A 17,922-nucleotide genomic window follows, 5' to 3' on the forward strand; every position below is an offset into this window, starting at 1 on the left:
CAGGAACAGATTATAGAGTCACAGCGTGGGTGGGATCCGCTCACACCTGCTCACCCGGACTGAACTGGTGTGACTGGCCCTGCCTTGGGAAACATGCTGAGGAGGGACAAGGCTCATTCCCCATATCCAGGTTGACAACTCCTCGACACAAAGCTAGTCAGTGTCATGGAATTTCAAGCCCAAGATGGGACGGAGAGAGGGGGCCCGGGTAGGGAAGGCCTCATCTAAGCAGCCTCTTGGAGCGGGGGACATCCTGGGGCACGGAGGAGCGGTGGATGGCCAGTAGACTGAGGGGTGAGGGAGGAGGCATGGGCGGAACCCTGCAAATGAGGGGGTGTTAGTAAACTATTCCCAAGGGGAAAATCCCTGCTGTGGGAGAAAGGACGGGAACCCTCCTGCACCAACGGCCACTCCCTTGGGAAAGGTGTTTGAACCAACTTGTGTGTTTTTTTTTTTTTAATTTACATTTGGCTGTACTGGGACTTTGTTGCTAGGCCTAGGCTTTCTCTAGTTGTGGTGGGCAGGAGCTACTCTCTAGTTGCAGTGAGGGGATTCTCACTACAGTGGCTTCTCTTTTTGCAGAAAACAGGTTCAACAGTTGTGATTCTTAGGCTCTAGAGCTCGGGCTCAATAGCTGCGGTGCACGGTCTTAGTTGCCCCGTGGCACATGGAATTTCCTGGATGAGGGATCGAACTCATGTGCCCTGCATTGGCAGGTGGATTCTTAAACCACTGGACCACCAGAAAAGCCCCTGACTTACTTTCTAGAGGATGTCTCTGGCCTCCATGTCCAGCAGGAGGCTGGGTCCAGGAGAACTAACAGTGGCTCTGGGCAAGGTGGTGGCACCAGGGCCAGGAGCAGCAGTCAGAGGCAGGTTCATATTTTGGAGGAAAAGATGGCAGGACTTGGTGGAGGATGGGAAGCAAATGTGGCTGGTCCTCAGGGCAGGTGATGGGTGGGAGACAGGGGAGAATAGGCCCCTTCTCCTCAGGGCAGGGCTCCAAGCACACCTTAAAGTGTCCTTCTGTGTAACTTTCTCCACCTCAGAACCAGAACATAAGGCCCTGAGCCAAGAGCATGGTAACCGGCTTGGACACTCTCCACACAGCCCTTGGGTCACAGGACCTGCTCATTCCTGCAGGTTTCCTGGCCATGGAAAGGGTGGAAGGACTGAAGAAGAAAATCTGGACCCAGAGAGGCAAGACCTGGACCCTGGGTGCCACCCCCTCCCCCAGGACTGCCCAGGGCCTGACATCAGGCTGGAGATATTTACACTCAATGCAGAAACACCAAGGCCTGTTCAGTAGTTCTCACCAGGAGCTAAGCCTGGGCCTCCAGCATGTTCCCAATTTCCAATCTAGTTGGCCTTCCATTCCTCCCTCCCTCCTACCTCCCCACTTACAGACATATCCTGAACCTTGGGCCTTCTTGACAGAGGCTGGGGCCCTCCTGGCAGACTACCTCCCAGGCTGACTGCATATTCAGAAGACTGCTGGAGAGCTGACCAGTCCTCTGGAGCCGGAGGCATCACCTCCTCTTCCATCTCAGACTTGATCTCTATCTTCAGGTCCAGCTCTGGCCCCTGGGAAAAGGAGTGGAGGGTGCTAAGCAGGAAGAGGTGGTATGGAGGCTGTCCTCACCCTAAGAGACCCAAAGTTTGGGGGTAGTGCCATCAGAATTTGGGGTTTGTGGGACTTCCTTGGTGGTCCAGTGGCTAAGACTCTGCACTCCCAATGCAGCAGGCCTGGGTTCTATCCCTGGTCAGGGAACTAGATCCCACTTGTCACAACTAAAGTGTTCATTGCTCAGTCTGACTCTTTGCGACCCCATGGACTCTAGTTCGCCAGGTTCCTCTACCCATGATTCTCTAGGCAAGAATACTGGAGTGAGTTGCCATTCTCTTTTCCATGGGGATCTTCCCGACCCAGGGATCAAACCTGGGTCTCCCACATTGCAGGCAGATTCTTTTTACTGTCTGAGTGACCAGGGAAGCCCATGTTACAACTAAGACCCAGCCAAACTAATTAATTAAGAAAAGAATTTGGGCAACATGGGTCTGGCAGTTTCAGACCTGGCAACCCCCCTACTTCACTGTGGGCACCAGCCAGCGAGGGTCTCTGAGAACCAATTGCACCAGAGACTTGGACGTGCACACCTGGCCCTTTTCTGGTTCTGGGGGGCCCGTGGCCAGAGGGTAGACCACCAACCCTCAGAGGCACTGAGAGATATTTTACTAGAAAGGTTTTTGCTTTGTTCCAGGCAGCACTGCACAGCTTGTGAGATCTTAGTTCGCCAACTAGGGATTAACTTGAGACCCTGGCAGTGAAACTGCAGAGTCCTAACCACTAGACTGCCAGGGAGTCCCTAAAAAGGTTTTTACAGAAAAACTGGGAGCACTTAGTTCTGAATATGAACACTGTTCTGTGTTTTCCCAGGTTCTGTATCTGCCTATCTGGCATCTGTCAATCACAGGGCCACAGTTAGTTATCCACATCTCCCGTGACCCACAGCCCACACTCTGAACTGCCTCCTTTAGGGAGTTCTCACACACCAAGCCATATTCCTCCCACCCTAAATCACCCAAGATGGGAGCTCCCTCCAGATACTTCATGTCCTGGAGGAAACTTCTTGGCTCAAGTGTCTGCCTGGCCCTGGTGTGCTCATCCAACTCAGCTACTCCTCACCTTCTCCTATGAAAGGGAAGGAAGAATCGTCCCCCATCAATCTTATGATTTGCAAACCATAGGATGAGTTTTCCTCTGAAATATCCTGCAGAGGAGTAGGCTCTTTGGATGTAAATTGAGATTCCCAGTCTAAAATGAATGGGGAAAAAAATTACCTTATTTCAGAAAGAAGTCATGGTATGGAACTGACACACAGAGCCTGCCAGGCTCTTCTGTCCATGGAATTCTCCAGGCAAGAATATTTGTGTTTTATCATGTTCAAATAAAACTTTATTAATAGAAACTAGCACTGGAGCAGTTTTGGCCCACTGGCCACAGTTTGCCAACCTGTACTCTATATCATGGGCTTCCCTGGTGTCTCAGATGGTAGGGAATCTGCCTGCATTGCGAGAGACCCAGGTTCGAACCCTGAGTTGGCAAGATCCCCTGGAGAAGGGAATGGCAACCCACTCCAGTATTCTTGCCTGGAGAATTCCATGGACAGAGGAGCCCGACAGGCCCCAGTCCATGGGGTCACAAAGAGTCAGACACGACTGAGCAACTAACTTATACACTTACTGTATATCATGTGGTAGAGAGAATACATCAAACACCAAACTCTCTAATTCTACCTCCTACACATCTTAAACATTCAAGCTTTTCCAATTTCGCCATCATCACCAAACCCCAACTTTTTCAGCTCCAAAATCATCTGAGTTCTGAACTTACCCAGGCTTCTATACATGTGGACTCTGCATTCATTCTTATCCATCCTAAACTCCATGCTGAATCCAGAAGCTAGTGTTTTGTTTAAATCATCAACAAACTCATATTACTCCCTACTTAAAACTCTGATTCAATGGCTTCCAAATGGTCTTAGAATAAAGTCCAAAGCTGACCATGATCTTCCAGGCCCTCCCTCCTCTCCACCCTACTCTTTCACTCCACACTTGGCTTTCTGTTTTAACTTTCTCCATCTTTTCTCAGCTCCTAGAACACACCAGGCTTTGTACTACTTGAGAGATTATGCCTCTATGGTTCTCTCAAATTTCTTCCCTACTCCAATTCAACAGCCTGACTCTTTATCTAGCTATATACAACACATCTTTCAGGTTCAAACGTTTGTCCCTTTTAAGATACTTTTCCTGAATTTCTTAAGTTCTCCTGTTCTGTGTTTTCTATTGGTTTGGCAAAAAAGTTCAAATGGAATTTTGTGTAACATCTTACAGATGTGTCAACTACAACTGGCACTTGTCAAGGGCATCAGCCACCTGCCTCTCCTGGGACTGTATCCTGTGATGATGATGCTGCTGCTACTGACCTCTGACATGCCCTGAAGGGAGTTCAGGGTGGAGAATATGAATGAGGCAATGTGCCTAAGGAAAACTGGTGGAACAGGTCTTCAGATCAATATTTTTAGGAACTGATTTTATGAACGTAATCTTTTCATCTCCTCATATCTAGAAAAGCACAAACTCCCTTCACGGTGACATCAGCTCCTCATGACGAGCAGAAAACCTTCTGTAAAGTAAGCAGCTGGTTGCACTGAACTCCCCTTTCACCAAAATATTGACCTTCCTTCCCCTACCTCTTGGGAGCAGTTTCTCAGAACTATCTGAGGTGCTGTCTCCTGGGCTGCTCTCATTTTGCTCCAGATAACACCCATCTCTCAAGCTGTGCAATTTTTCACATTGTACAATATTTTTAAGTCACCACATACATCAGCCTATAGACTGTAGCTCACCAGGGTCTTCTCTCCACGGGATTTTCCAGGCAAGAATAGTGGAGTGGGCTGCCATTTCCTTCTCGAATAGGCTACATGTCACAAAACAAGTCTCAATAAGTTTAAGAGGATAGAAAACATATCAAACATCTTTTCCACAATCATATAAAATTAGAAGTCAAGTACAGAAAAAATAATGAGAAAAGAGCTAACATGTGAAGACTAAACATGGTACTAAAAAACCAATGGGTCAAGGATTAAACTCTGAGAAGAAATAAGAAAATATCTTGACACACACATAAAAAAGAAGGAAAACACACCATTCCAAAATTTTGGGGATGCAGTAAAGACATTTCTAAGAGAGAAGTTCATAATGACACAGGTCTATATCAAGAAGTAAACTCTCAAATTATCTGACATGCACTTAAAAAAATTAGAAAAAGAAGTAAAAACAAACCCTGAAGTTAGCAGAAGGAATAAACCACAAACGATTCTGAATTTTCAAAGCAATCTTGAAAAAATAATTACCTTCCAAGACTTCACTATACTACAAATCTATAGTAATCAAAACAGCATAGTCCTGGCACAAAAACAGGCACATAGATCAGTGAGAAAGAATAGAAACCCCAGAAATAAATTCACACATCCATGGCCAATTAATCTATGACAAAGTGGGCAAGAATCTACAATGGAGAAAAAACAGTCTCTTCAACAAGTGGTGCTGGGAAAACTAAACAGCCACATATAAAGCAATGAGATTAGAATGTTTCCTCACTTTATATTTGTATAAATATAAACTCAAAACGGTTTAAAGATCTAAATGCAAAACATGAAACAATAAAGCTCCTAGAAGAGGACATAGGCCAAACAGTCTTTGACATATATTGCAGTAATATTTTCTTGGATCAGTCCCTGGAGGCAAAAACATAATAGCAAAAATAATGAAAATTGATTATAACTACAATAAACAGATAGTTCTAGTACTAAATAATATATTCCTCAATGTCTACTGTTCTATACACATTGCTAAGCATTCAATCAATATTTATGAAACACAAGCAAAAGCAACTCATGAAGAGATCAACAGAACCATACTTAAACTAGCAGTCAGGAAATTAAAAATAACTATGAATAATATATTAAAGGCTGTAGAGCAGTCGCGCTCACCTAAGGGACAACTTGGCCTCAGGAAATGTTTGGCAACTTCTGGAGACAACTTTGGCATCACAGACAGCATTGGCACTAGTGAACAAAAGCAAGGGATTCTGTTTAGCATTCTACAAAGCAGAGGACACACTCCCAGTCACAAAGAATTATACAGCCACCCCCAAATGTCAGTAATGCTGAGCTTGAGAAACTCTGCCCTTACTTTCTATAAATGCAAACCTCAACTATCTTCCTTTTGCCACTGGATGCAGGAAATTTTCTACAGAATCATATGAGTGGTAAAGAGAAAGTAGCTTTTAATAGGAAATTCAATGTTCTCTTTCTTTCTCTAAGATTGAGAAACACTGTTCGTCTGGCAAAAGTGCATAGCATGTATGAACACATGATAAATTTCAAAAGACAATGAGAGCCAACATTTTAAATTTTATAATACCACACTTTTAAAAAATATCTAGTCATAGGAAAAAATTGACAAATGTTACTACTCAAATGTTTCTAATAATTAAAGGCACCATTTACAGACTGAAGACAAGTTAAAGTATTTGCAATGTTAGTAAGATACCAATACACATAATGTATTAAGAAATGTAAAATTCAATAATAAAAAGACTCACAAAAAGAGATGTTTATAAATAATTAACAAAAATAAAAATAAATTGCTTTAAAAATACCTAGTAATCAAGGAAGTTGGAATTAATACAAGGAGTAAATACTGCAATGCATTAGATTAGAAAAATCTACAGATATGAGTAGCATTCACTATCAGTTACACCAGGGTAAAATGGATATTCCTACATGGTACTAAGGTAAGTTTATATAGACACTGTACTCAGGAATTTGGTAGCAGCTATGGAAGTTTAAGATGCACAGACTAGGATTCAGCAACCCTACTTTTAAAATCTTCATTCAAGAAACACTCCTATGATTATAGAGGATATTTACAAGAAGGTTTCTTGCATTACATTCACAAAATAGAAATATTGAAAGGTAGGTGAGCAAAACAATGTACACCAAGAGTGAATCCTAATGTAAGCTATGGACTTTGGTTGATCACGATGCAACAATATAGGTTCATAACTTGTAACAAATGTGTCACTCTGGTGAGTGATACTGATAACAGAAGAAGCTATACATGTCTGGAGGCAAGGGGAATATGAGAAAACCTCTGTACCTTCCTTTATTTTGCTGTGAATGAAAACTTATCCAAATAATACTGTCCAAGAAATGAGCAATTTTGTTGACACCCAAATCTCTTGCAGTTTTCCACTTGGCCATCTCAGTTGCCCCAGAAACTACAACATTAACGTGGTCGTTATCACCTCTTTATTCTGAGATCACTGGTTGGCTGGGAGAATCTTTTTGATGGCAATCCAATGCAAAAACATAAGCTTTTCTCTGGTGCTTTAAATGTGTATATCAGTGGCCATTAATTTTATATAAAAATTAGTTAATTGTAAGTATCTATATATTTAAGTAAAAATATATACTTCCAAATTAAAACCAATGTTTTTGGGACTTTTCTGAGGACTTTAAATTTTAGCAGTCTACAAAAAAACCGCTTCAATGCTTGACAAGGTTGGAGAGTTCTTGCAGTCTAGAGTTTGTAGAAAAGGATGCTTTGTCAAATGTAAAAAATCAAAATTGTTTACAGTAGGTTATACTTTCAAATTACTTAGATTCCTAGCTTTTAACTAAAATTATTCTCTTAATTTGTTTTAAATATTCAAGCATCCATTCATAAAAAGTGTCAAAATAAAAGTAGACATATCTCTGTGAATAGAAAAGTATAAAATGCATGTATCTGTAGCATACCTTCTGTAAAGACAAGAAAAGATCTTCAAAATACATCAGTTCAGTTCAGTTCAGTCGCTCAGTCATGTCCGACTCTTTGCGACCCCATGAATCACAGCACCCCAGTCCTCCCTGTCCATCACCAACACCCGGAGTTTACCCAAACTCATGTCCAGCGAGTAGATGATGCCATCCAGCCATCTCATCCTCTGTCGTCCCCTTCTCCTCCTGCCCCCAATCTCTCCGAGCATCAGGGTCTTTTCCAATGAGTCAACTCTTCGCATGAGGTGGCCAAAGTATTGGAGTTTCAGCTTCAGCATCAGTCCCTCCAAAAAACACCCAGGACGGATCTCCTTTAGGATGGACTGGTTGGATCTCCTTGCAGTCCAAGGGACTCTCAAGAGTCTTCATAACCACAGTTCAAAAGCATCAATTCTTCAGCGCTCAACTTTCTTCACAGTCCAACTCGCACATCCATACATGACCACTGGAAAAACCATAGCCTTGACTAGACGGAACTTTGTTGGCAAAGGAATGTCTCTGCTTTTAAATATGCTATCTAGGTTGGTCAAAACTTTCCTTCCAAGGAGTAAGCATCTTTTAATTTCATGGCTGCAATCACCATCTGAAGTTATTTTGGAGCCGAAAAAAATTAAGTCTGACACTGTTTCCACTTTTTCCCCAACTATTTGCCACGAAGTGATGGGACCAGATGCCATGATCTTAGTTTTCTGAATGTTGAGCTTTAAGCCAACTTTTTCACTCTCCTCCTTCACTTTCATCAAGAGGCGTTTTAGTTCCTCTTCACTTTCTGCCATAAGGGTGGTGTCATCTGCATATCTGAGGTTATTGATATTTCTCCCGGCAATCTTGATTCTAGCTTGTGCTTCTTCCAGCCCAGCGTTTCTCATGATGTACTCTGCATATAAGTTAAATAAGCAGCGGGACAATATACAGCCTTGACGTACTCCTTTTCCTATTTGGAGCCAGTCTGTTTTTCCATGTCCAGATCTGGACGTGTTGCTTCCTGACTGGCATACAGGTTTCTCAAGAGGCAGGTCAGGTGGTCTGGTATTCCCATCTCTTTCAGAATATTCCACAGTTTATTGTGATCCACACAGTCAAAGGCTTTGGAGTAGTCAATATAGCAGAAATAGATGTTTTTCTGGAGCTCTCTTGCTTTTTTGATGATCCATCAGATGTTGGCAATTTGATCTCTGGTTCCTCTGCCTTTTCTAAAACCAGCTTGAACATCTGGAAGTTCAAGGTTCACGTATTGCTGAAGCCTGACTTGGAGAATTTTGAGCATTACTAGTGTGTGAGATGAGTGCAATTGTGCGGTAGTTTGAGCATTCTTTGGCATGGCCTTCCATTGGGATTGGAGTGAAAACTGACCTTTTCCAGTCCTGTGGCCTCTGCTGAGTTTTCCGAATTTGCTGGCATATTAAGTGCCGCGCTTTCACAGCATCACCTTTCAGGATTTGAAATAGCTCAACTGGAATTCCATCACCTGCACTAGCTTTGTTCACAGTGATGCTTTCTGAGGCCCTCTTGATTTCACATTCCAGGATGTCTGACTATAGGTGAGTGATTATACCATCGTGATTATCTGGGTCATGAAGATCTATTTTATTCAGTTCTTCTGTGTATTCTTGCCACCTCTCCTTACTATCTTCTGCTTCTGTTAGGTGCATATCATTTCTGTCCTTTATTGAACCCATCTTTGCATGAAATATACATAGTTGAGCGTAAAAAAAGCAACTTGAAATACAATGGGCATAGTATTATTGAGTTAATTCTTATAAAGAGTAAAATATTCTATTTTTACAGGTGCAAAGCAAAGAGCCTAAGTTTGGGACAGCGATTAGAGGCATGATAACTTCTGTAATGTCTGAGATGTTTTAGCAAGATATATTTTACTAATGTGATTAACAGATTATGTGTTAAAAAGCAGAGACATTACTTTGCCAACAAATGTCTGTCTAGTCAAAGCTATGGGTTTCCCAGTAGTCATGTAGAGATGTGAGAATTAGACCAAAAAGAAGGCTGAGTGCCAAAGAATTGATGTTTTCAAACTGTGGTGCTGGAGAAGACTCTTCAGAGTCCCTTGGACTGCAAGAAGATCAAACCAGTCAATCCTAAAGGAAATCAACCCTGAATATTCATTGGAAGATCTGATGCTGAAGCTGAGGCTTCGATACTTTTGCCACCTGATGCGAAGAGCCAAATTACTGGAAAAGACCCTGATACTGGGAAAGGTTGAAGGCAAATGGAGAAGAGTGCAGCAGAGGGTAAGGTGCTTAGATAGCATCACTGACTCAGTGGGCATGAATCTGAACAAACTCCAGGAGAGAGTGAAGGACAGGGAAGCCTGGCATGAGGCAGCCCATGGGGTTGCAAAGAGTCAGACACAACTTAGCAACTGAATGACAACAGCAAGTTTCATCTTGAGTTTAGAAGATAGAATACACATCCTAGCCATAAAAAATAAGAATTCTGCTGAGGGCACTGGGATAGGAACAGTGTTCAAGAAGCAATTTGACACAATTTCTCAATTCTAGTAAGTTATTTAAAATTACAACATAAGCACTCAGTGCCTGTATGAAGTGAAACTGTTAGTCACTCATCATATCCAATTCTTTGGGACCTCATGTATGTAGCCCACCAGGCTCCTCTGTCCAAGGGATTCTCCAGGCAAGAATACTGGAGTGTGTAGCCATGCCCTTCTCCAGGGATCTTCCCAACCCAGCAATCAAACCCACATCTTCTTAATTGCAGGCAGGTTTCTTACTGTCTGAGCCACCAAGGCAGCACCAGTGCTCGTGTGCTTCACAATAAATAGAGTATAAAGAATAAGAGAGAACTTCTGAGGGTTTGGATAAATAACTCAAGTGTTCTCGGTGACTACTGGTGTTTTGAAAGAAAGAGCAAAGAAAATGCAAAAATGAAGAAGAAGAAGAAGAAGAATAGAATACTAAAATTTATAAGAAAAAGCAGTAGACTGGGAACACAGACATCTCTGGGGAACCAGGTCTTATCTGTCTGGTTGTGGGGAGCCACAATCCTCACCTAAGTGTGAGAGTCATGATGCTCTGGGAGGAGGGGGAACCATAAGATAATGTTACCAAAAGGAGGGTGTGGGGTCTGCCTGCTCACCACTCAAAAGCCAATAAACAGGCCAGGATGGTAGAAAGGAAAATTTGCTTTATTTCAGATGCTGGCAACTGTGTTGGGGGAGGGTGGCAGACACCTGTCCAAAGGCCGACACCCCTCCCTCGACAAGCAGGAGGTGGTGGGGGTGGGGTGCTACATGCAGTCATCTCTAACAGTCATCTTCAGATTGATTGGTTATCAGTGGTCTGGCCAGCATCATCTTGAATGTTTTAGGTACAGTTCATCTTCAGCTCCAGGGTCCAATTGTTCCTATTTCTTTGTGGTCAATTCTCAGAATTGTGGCAGCTCAAGTCTTGGGTACAGTCTGATCATCGTGTAGCTAACTTCTCCATCTAGGGTTTTAGTATCTATAAGACAGCTCACAGGATATGGCTCAGAATATTATCTATAACCCTTGAGAAAGAACTAAAGGTCTTTGACTATGCTTAATGTCTACATGATTATAATTTAGTCTCCTTTGACTGTGTTCCATTGTTTTATCATTTCTCATTTCTCTGATTAAACTTATTCTTTGACTAAAGTTTTCCACAGGCAAAAGAAAAGCAGAGGACGTGGGGGTTGGGGGAGGTGGGGTGTGGCAAGGACCATAGAGTTCTGCTCAGTTTCAGTAAGAGTGTCCATAGGATCACCCTTTCCCTGCTCCTTAAAAGGAATACTCTGCTGAGCCATTCAACTTTTTTCATCTCCCAGTACTTGAAGCCCTGTGTTCTACAGTTGATCATGGTCCTTATTTTTTGCATATCTCGGTAATGGCTCAAGGAATTCACAACCAGGTATGGGGTCTTTGCCCTCCTCCACTTTAATTATCATGTCCACGTACCTATCAAATAATCAATCTTCACCCACTTCAAATGTGCAATTCTCCTTTAAAACTAAAATATTTACTAACAAGGCAGAGTTAAAACAGAGTTCAATTATAATAAGAAAATACATAGTGCTAGGAATAAAACCAGACGGCATATATATTTAAAAGGAATATTTTTATGTTAAAAAATGCTAGTCACATAATCCTACATATGGTTTGAAACAAATTTTTTAAAACATATAGATACATAAATCCAAGTAGATTAATATTTAGAAAGATTAATGGGTTATTGCAAAGTTTAAATCCTAAGTGCCTTCATAAGTGGGAAAGAAAATGCATGTCCACTTGTGTTTTGGACAGGCCAGCTGTGGGTAAAGGAAATTTTTTTGTATTTTGCTGTATCAGTACATATACAACTTCTTTGAAGAGAATATTCATATATTGTAATACAACAAAAATTATAATTGCTATCAAAGTAAAAGAAACACATGTATGAATAATTTTCCACTTCTCAGTTTAATGTGTTCACATCTAACTAACATGGTATTTCTTCTTTGGACTATGGTGGCAATTTACAATTTTTCTCTTGGTGTATTTGTATTTTCCATACCAGTTGCTGCTTGCAATCTCTGTTCCTGGAATCCATTATTTTCCACAGGACATACATTCTTTGGATGTGGGATAAGGAGAAAGAGTAAATCAAACCCAGTCACCCCTAATATGCTACCTTCACCTCACTGCTTGAAAATTTCTAGCTGCTTCCTGAAGCAGACAGTACAAAGCACTTTTCTCAACAAGCAAACCCCATGGAAACAAGCCTTCATCCACTCCTCCAAAACAAACCCTACAAAACAATGTCTCCCAGGAGTGATCCCAGATTCACTTCCTCCCACACTCTTGTAACTTTTCCTAGCTGAGAAATTCATTCTGTACTGAACACAGTTTAAGCAATGTCCCAGCCCTTTGCTGTGTGTTTCCCATTGAATTATTTCATATCATATATCTTAGCTTCCTCAGTTCAATTCCCTCTCATTATCATCCCCGAATCGTCTCTGCTGCCACTCCAGATTTCCCTATCTAACTCCTTCAGGACATGATCCTCTTTGCTTGATCAATCTTTCATATTCTCTCATCAAGACTCCTCAACCACAGACTGTCAATCTGGGTGATCAATTTAGACCCACAACAGTCTCTTTCATTATGTGACACTCAGTTTGCTTTCAGGCTCTACAGTCGTCCAATTTTCACATCCACCAAGAGTAGATGTACTCTCAGCATCTCCAATGTTCAAGTCCTAGATTCTTGAGTCGTGCTCCTGGATTTCCGCACATACAAGGTTTCAATTTCCTTATTCTCGTGTTTCCATTGACAGGAAGTCGTGGTATGTGGTTTCCACTCTAGTCACAAACTTCTGGTTTCCAGATCTCCGAGAATACCAACTTCCGGCAATCAGCAGAAAAGAGGTGAATCTTAGCAAAGATCCCTTTTTATCTATCAGGCAATAGGAAGTCTCTGCTCTAAATGTTTCTGAAGTAGGGAGTTCAAGGAGAAGATTGGTTCCTTGCAGCACTGTAAGAACACAAGCTACTCAAATGAACCATTAATAAGCTAGCAAAATGAAAAGTCATCTCAATTTTAAGGAATGCCGCTCCACAGACCCAAAGGCTGAATTACTTCTACCTGTATTGACAAGGAAAAATTTCCTTGTACGCTATAAAGAGTGGTCAAGTTTTTGGGTGATTTTCAGTAAATGCTTCACAATTCCAAAAGTATATATTTATTAATATTTAAATATTTAGGGAATCCTATATAACTGTCAAGATTAAAATACAGATTCTCTGTATACTGGAAAAAACTATAATTTTGTGATAGTAGATAATAACTATTAAAGGGAGACGAGATCAGGGTAGGAATCGATCATATATGTCTTGTGTTTGGGGTTTATTTTTTCAACCAATATTTATTCATGTTGTCCTTGTTATCAAATTTTTTTTCAATTTAAATAATGCAAGAATATAGCTACTGAAAAGCACCATCTAATGCATGACATACGTCAACTCTGTGTGTGCTCTGCCAAATTCCTTATGCATACAGAATATCTGATGCCTTTTCTTAAACTGCAATTTATAACTCAATAACCATTGAACTTTTACCAGTAAGGAAGCAGGACTTATTGTGGTGCAACCAGAGGTCAGAGAGGGGAAGTGGGTGAAGGTTATCAAAAGGTACAAGCATCCAGTTATAAAATAAGTCATGTAGATATAACGTGCAACAAAGCAACAATAGCTAACAATATTGTATTGCAAAGTTTCTAACAAAGTAAGCCTTTTTTTTCAATGTTCCACTCAGAAGTTAATGATTCTTCTAAATCAGTCTTATCCATTGACAGTAATCACAGTGAGAGGCGCTCTCTCTCTCCCTCTCTCCTCCCTCCCTCTCTCTCTCTCTCTCTCTCTCTCTCTCTCTCTTTCTCTCTCTCCATACTCCCCAGATTAAGCAATCAGGAAATTTATTATATTACATATTGGGAAGTTCTGAGGTCAAACAAACTTCAGCATTGGGCAATTCAGCTGATCAACAATGTCATCAAGGTCCATTTTTCTGCTCTGCCTTTCTGACTGGACTGGTGCCCCTTTTCAGGCTGCTGGATGGAGCCATTCCAGCATTGCATCCAGAAATTGCAATGCCCAAAAAGAAAAGGGATGTCAGGGTTTTTTTCTTAGGAAGGAGGAATCTTACTAGAAGCCCCACAGCTTTTGGTCCTCATTGCAAGAATGGAGTCACCAATCCATTCTGAAACCAATCTCTGACTGGGGATGGGGCACCATAGCTGTTTATGGTCAAAGAGAATGTACCTTAGAAATGGGGGGAGGGGTGGTCATCATTGTTCATAACTGGAGCTCATGGACCTTGAGGACTAAGAAAATAAATGTGAGGGACATCAAAGAACACCTGCATGTGAGTTAATTTGCCTAATCCAGTTGAATTTTTTTGTTGAGTTAATATTAAATTGGCCAAAAAGTTGAAAGTTCCCATCACAAGCAAAAACAATTGGCAACTGTGTGGTGATGGATGTTAATGACTTATTTCGGTAATCATTTGGCAATATATACAAATATCAAATAATCCCGTTTCACATTTGAAACTAATATCGTGTTGTGTGCCCATTATAACACAATTTTTAAATGTCCACTAATAAGTAATAAATACATAATTTTGCTTACTCTGACCTAAGGGCCTCATAGGGGTAAAAAGTCCAGTATGATTATTCATGTTGGGGAGGTTTTCTTATACATAGTATCACACCTTCAGAGAGTGAAAAAGTTAGCTTAAAGCTCAGCATTCAGGAAACTAAGATCATGGCATCCGGTCCCATCACTTCATGGCACATAGATGGGGAAACAGTGGAAACAGTGGTTGACTTTATTTTTCTGGGCTCCAAAATCACTGCAGATGGTGATTGCAGCCATGAAATTAAAAGACACTTGCTCCTTGGAAGGAAAGTTATGACCAACCTAGACAGCATGTTTAAAAGCAGAGACATTCCTTTGCCAACAAAGGTCTGTCTAGTCAAGGTTATGGTTTTTCCAGTGGTCATGTATGAATGTGAGAGCTGGACTGTAAAAAAAGCTGAGGGCAGAAGAATTGATGCTTTTGAATTGTGGTGTTGGAGAAGACTCTTGAGAGTCCCTTGGACTGCAAGGAGATCCAACCAGTCCATCCTGAAGGAGATCAGTCCTGGGTGTTTTTTGGAGGGACTGATTTTGAAGCTGAAACTCCAATACTTTGGCCACCTGATGCGAAGAGCTGACTCACTGGAAAAGACCCTGATGCTGGGAAAGATTGAGGGCAAGAGGAGAAGGGGACAACAGAGGATGAGATGGTTGGATGGCATCATCGACTTGCTGGACATGGGTTTGCATGGACTCCAGGAGTTGGTGATGGACAGGGAGGCCTGACGTGCTGCAGTTCATGAGGTTGCAGAGAGTCGGACACTACTGAGTGACTGAACTGAACTGAACTGATACCAAAAAGTTTCAAAAACCACCTTCAGTGAGTATTTCAGTACAAATACTATGTGAAAGTTGCTCAGTCGTGTCCCACTCTTTGCGACCCCATGGACTATGCAGTTCATGGAATTCTCCAGGCCAGAAAACTGGAGTAGGTAGCCTTTCCCTTCTCCAGTGGGATTCCCAACCCAAGAATCGAACCGGGGTCTCCTACATTGCAGGCAGATTCTTTACCAGCTGAACCACAGTCAGTTCAGTTCAGTTCAGTCGCTCAGTTCAGTCGCTGAACCACAAGGGAAGCCCAAATACCAATTCAGTATAAATACCATGCACATAGTTTAAAAATAGAACTTCAGTTTCTAAGAAGTTAACTCAAGTGGGTTGCCATTTCCTTCTCCAGGGGATCTTCCCAACTCATGGATCGAACTGGGGTCTCCCACATTCCAGGCAGATGCTGTAACCTCTGAGCCACCAGGGAAGTCCCCAAAGTTAACCATAGGGCAGATTAAAAGGGAAGAAAGAATCCAGATCAGCATTTTCCTCAGTCAGCTTCTTCAAAGTGCAAGTGACACTTAAAACAAGAAGCCTTTTCAACACACACAGACCAAGATCAGATGTCTTCCGTGGCTGGGCTTGCTGGTCTCTACATCATGAAAAACGGCTATCTAAGGTTGCTTCCAGGTGTGTAGAATTATAACATGGGGTATAGACAAATAAAGCTGTTTGGGGACTCTATCCAGTCTGTGAATATTCTCTTCTTTCTTTCATCCTTGATATTTAACTTCTTTCCTACTATCTCTATAAGGGATAGACAAGTAGAAATTTTAAGGATATTAGCACATTGATACTAAGTTCCAAAGGAGAAAACTGGTGAAACTTACTTTGAGGCAAATTGAGGACTTAAAGATTTCTCATTTTGCCACCTGTATTAGTCCAGGTTTTCCTGAGAAACAGAATTCACTGGACTGTTTATAGAGAAGGAAAGAGAAAGGGATTTATTGAAGGAACTGGTTCATGGGACTGTGGAGGTTGGAAAGTTCAGAATCTACAGGACAGGGAGGCAGGCTGGAAACCCTGGGAAGACCTAACGCTGCTTCTCAAGTCCAAATGCAATTCTGGAAGAATTCTCTCTTCCTCAGTGAGGTCAGTCTTTCTACTCTAAGGTTTTCAACTGTATGAAAAAGGATCACATATATAATGGAGAGTAATCTGCTTTACTCAAAGTCTATTGATTTAAATGGGAGTGTGCATGCATGTTTAGTTGCAAAGTCGTCTCAGATTCTTTGGGACCCGATGGGCTGTAATCCACCAGGCTTCTCTGTACATGGGATTTCCCAGACAAAAATACTGGAGCAAGTTGCTAATTTCTTCTCCAGGGGATCTTCCCAGCCCAGGGATTGAGCCTGCATCTCCTGCTAGGCAGGCGGATTCTTTACCACTAAGTGACCTGGGAAGCCCTGATTTAAATGTTAATCTCATTTTTAAAAAGCAAAACAAAACTCCACAGCAGCATCTAGACTAGTGTCTGACAAAATATATGGGTACTATGGCTGAGACAAGCCTGATAAACTTTCTTTTTCTGTTTCAGAAGAGTAGAAAACCAACCTATTTGAAAGTTCTAATGGCATAAGAAAAACACCATTACTTAGTCTATAGGCTTTATGTGGGATGGAATGATTTGAAGGAAACCACTCCAGTATTCTTGCCTGGAAAATTCCATGGACAGAGGAGCCTAATGGGCTGCAGCCTGTGGGGAGGCAAAGAATGAGACACAACTGAGCAACTAACACTTTCAATAGTGAATTGGTGAAAAAACAGTATCAGAAAGGTCAGCTTAATTCTGATGAATCTTTATTGTCTTCACTGTTTAGAATAATACCTGTTACCTAGTAAGTCAAGTGTTCCTTATATGTTGTCCTCATTGTTTATAAATTGTTTCCTGGTGTTTATGAGAATGGCCATAGTTCTTATCTTCTGACATGTGGAACATGACTTTCTTAATGCTGGGCACATTTGGGGAAAATTCTGTGCAGATCATAAAAAATATTCATAGTGTTCACTGGCTCACATGGATAAGATGACAGACTCTAATACATGGTCCATATATTGCCTATAAGAGTAAATTTTATCTTTGCACCCATAGTTATTTTCTTTTTTATTCATTTTTTTTAAACTTTTATTTTGTATTGGAGTGTAACCAATTAGGGGCTTCCCAGGTAGCACAGATGGTAAAGAACCTGCCTACCAATGCAGGAGACATAATGAGATGTGGATTCGATCCCTGGGTCAAGAAGATCCCCTAGAGAAGGGAATGGCAACCCACTCCTGTAGCTTTGTCTGGAGAATTTCATGGACAAAGAAGCCTGGCAGGCTTCAGTCCATGGGGTTGCAAAGAGTAAGACATGACTGAGCAATTAACACACACTCATGTCCAGTTCATAATGTTGTGATAGCTTCAGGTGAACACTGAAGGGACTCGGCCATGCATGCACATGTATCCATTCTCCCCCAAACTCCCTCCCATGCAGATTGCCACATAACATTGAGCAGAGTTCCCTGTGCTGTGCAGTAAGTCCTTGTTAATTATA

General features: G+C 41.6%; 1 protein-coding gene across 1 annotated transcript in view; it reads left to right on the forward strand.

Moving 5' to 3' along the window:
- Positions 1-15,911: 15,911 nt before the first annotated feature.
- Positions 15,912-17,922, forward strand: part of LOC122699352 (adhesion G protein-coupled receptor E2-like) — a 34,993-nt gene continuing 32,982 nt past the window's right edge. Inside the window, exon 1 of the mRNA XM_043911183.1 lies at positions 15,912-16,015. Coding sequence (XP_043767118.1) covers positions 15,949-16,015 — 67 coding nt within the window. The 5' untranslated portion in view covers positions 15,912-15,948. The remainder of the gene's footprint in view (positions 16,016-17,922) is intronic.

This window comes from Cervus elaphus, chromosome 9 (assembly GCF_910594005.1).
Source record: "Cervus elaphus chromosome 9, mCerEla1.1, whole genome shotgun sequence".
Classification (NCBI taxonomy): domain Eukaryota; kingdom Metazoa; phylum Chordata; class Mammalia; order Artiodactyla; family Cervidae; genus Cervus; species Cervus elaphus.